We start from the raw sequence: 2,180 nt of genomic DNA, 5'->3' as shown, positions 1-2,180 counted from the left end.
CTGTCAAAGAAAAGAAAGAGTAAATTACTTTTTAATACATAAATAGAATCGATAAGAATTGTGCTTTATACAAGAATTTTTAATAAGTCACAAACCATTTGCAATTTCAAGGATTATTCGGAGGAAAATGTGTTAGAAATATAATATAATAATAATATGAAAACTTTTTATGTTTCATTTCTTAAGTGCATTTTACATAAGTTATAACCTCTCTTTATAGAAGAAATCAATGTTGAGAAGGGAAAGAGATATAAAAAAACTGAATATTTAGAAAAAATGTCACCCGATAAAAGGCATCTGTAGATTAGACAAAATTGTGAACGTGAGAAAATTTATTTGGCAAGAGAAAAGTGTTGACCAAGATTAAGCGAATACTGAGAAAAAATATGCCATCTTTACATAAATTGTTCTAAAATTTCGAATGTTATATATGTGTGCGGTGAAGTCGAAAAATATTTTCCCTCTATCTGGAATTTTTCGATATTAACTAGCTATGTATAACTGAAACTTATAATTAAAATTTAAACTTTCTAAACTGTCTTTTCCAACTGATATTTCGCGATTTTTGAGGGATGACAAACTATATCCCTGCAAATCCAAAAAAGAGATTAACTTATGTTAATTTACAACGCTTTTCTCATTATACCCTACTTATTAAATATGCCATTTTGATAAATATGTTATAACATGATGCACTATATGTCTATATCTTTATCGAATTCTCTATATACATAACTTATATTCATTATAATTTATTCACAGTTCTCTTTGATAAAACATGTTCCAGATTAGTGTCGAATTAACACATCTGAAGGCCTTAAGCACCGACTAATTTCAGAGCTCTTTAAATATTCCATTTAATATTTATAAACGGAATTTAATATACAATTATCATTAAGCTTAAGGCCTTAGAAAGTGTTCAGTTTACTTACAGCATAATCCGCTGTCGTTCTACATCATAATAATAGATCATAAGAAGATAAAATTTATAAAAAAAATAGTCAATAAAAAAGATAGCAAATATTTTAATCTAAAATAAAACTAATTTTACATTATATTATACAATATATAGTATATCATCAGCAGAATATGTTAGTAAAACAGTCTAAAATTCGGGTATTTTCAAGACAACTTTTTAAAATGACTTCATAAATATTTATAAAATATAGCTGTACTACAGTACGAGAATATTTATAAGACTATGTTTAATTAAATAACGGTAATTTTAATACAAAGTAATGTGATTTATTTTTGTCCAAAACAATCGTGACAAGAAGAAGAAAAGAAAGAAAAATATGCTAAATGCATATTGTAAAAGGAAAATTGCCTACGTAACAACAAAAACAACTGCATATGAACTTTGCAAAGTTGATAGATCATTTGTTTATAAAATGCCATACTTGGAAGAAGTAAAATAAGACGAGAAAAAGTGTAATAAAATAAGAGACCTTCTTTAATAGATCTTATAAAAATTTTCAGAACTTTAACCTACTTTAGATAAGATTGCTATGAATCTTCAAACGTATATAAAAAGTTTCTTTCAAAAAATTTTCCTTTTTTTTTATGTCCACATCATGAATTTCGAGAAATAAAAATGACTGATAAGAATGACCTTGTGTGTAAAAATGTCACGATTCCATTTATAAACAATAAACAACTACCTAACCTGATGCATGTTTTGAAAATTATAAAAAGAGGACAGAAAATTTCTGTACAAAAGAAAGTGACTTTGATATATGGTAAAGTAAGTCTTGTTGCATTCATATTTTCGAATTTATAATGTAAATATGTTAAGAAAAACAGAAAGAAAATGAATTATTTAAATTAATTTTAGACGTATTTCTGCATTAACATTGACTTTCAAAATATTCATTCGAATAATAAATAATATAGAATTGAGATTTTACATTAAATATCTTATGTTTTTTAATAGTAATATTTTATCTAATAATAAATGGTACCAGCCGCAATTCATATTAAAACTTTATTCATAATATAATTTTATATAATATGAATCGAAAAGCTTAAATTAAAATCATTTTACTTTGAAAAGTCTTAAAAAACAATTTAATAAATATTTCACTTAAAAAGTGTGCACCTTCTTTCCCAATACATCTATTGGCAAATGAAAAGTTATTTTTGAGAAAATATAATTAATTTTAAGAATTATTTTTATTTTA

General features: G+C 24.4%; 1 protein-coding gene across 1 annotated transcript in view; it reads left to right on the top strand.

Annotated features, from left to right (window-relative positions):
* The first annotated feature begins 1,363 nt into the window (after positions 1-1,363).
* Positions 1,364-2,180, top strand: part of LOC111635083 — a 6,123-nt gene continuing 5,306 nt past the window's right edge. Inside the window, exon 1 of the mRNA XM_023379943.1 lies at positions 1,364-1,744. Within this exon, the coding sequence (XP_023235711.1) occupies positions 1,595-1,744 (150 nt within the window). The 5' untranslated portion in view covers positions 1,364-1,594. The remainder of the gene's footprint in view (positions 1,745-2,180) is intronic.

The sequence above is a fragment of the Centruroides sculpturatus genome, unplaced genomic scaffold (assembly GCF_000671375.1).
Source record: "Centruroides sculpturatus isolate CEXI.00-Female unplaced genomic scaffold, Cexi_2.0 scaffold108, whole genome shotgun sequence".
Classification (NCBI taxonomy): domain Eukaryota; kingdom Metazoa; phylum Arthropoda; class Arachnida; order Scorpiones; family Buthidae; genus Centruroides; species Centruroides sculpturatus.
The sequence above is the reverse complement of the archived record's forward strand: the minus strand, read 5'-3'. Positions and strand labels throughout refer to the sequence as shown.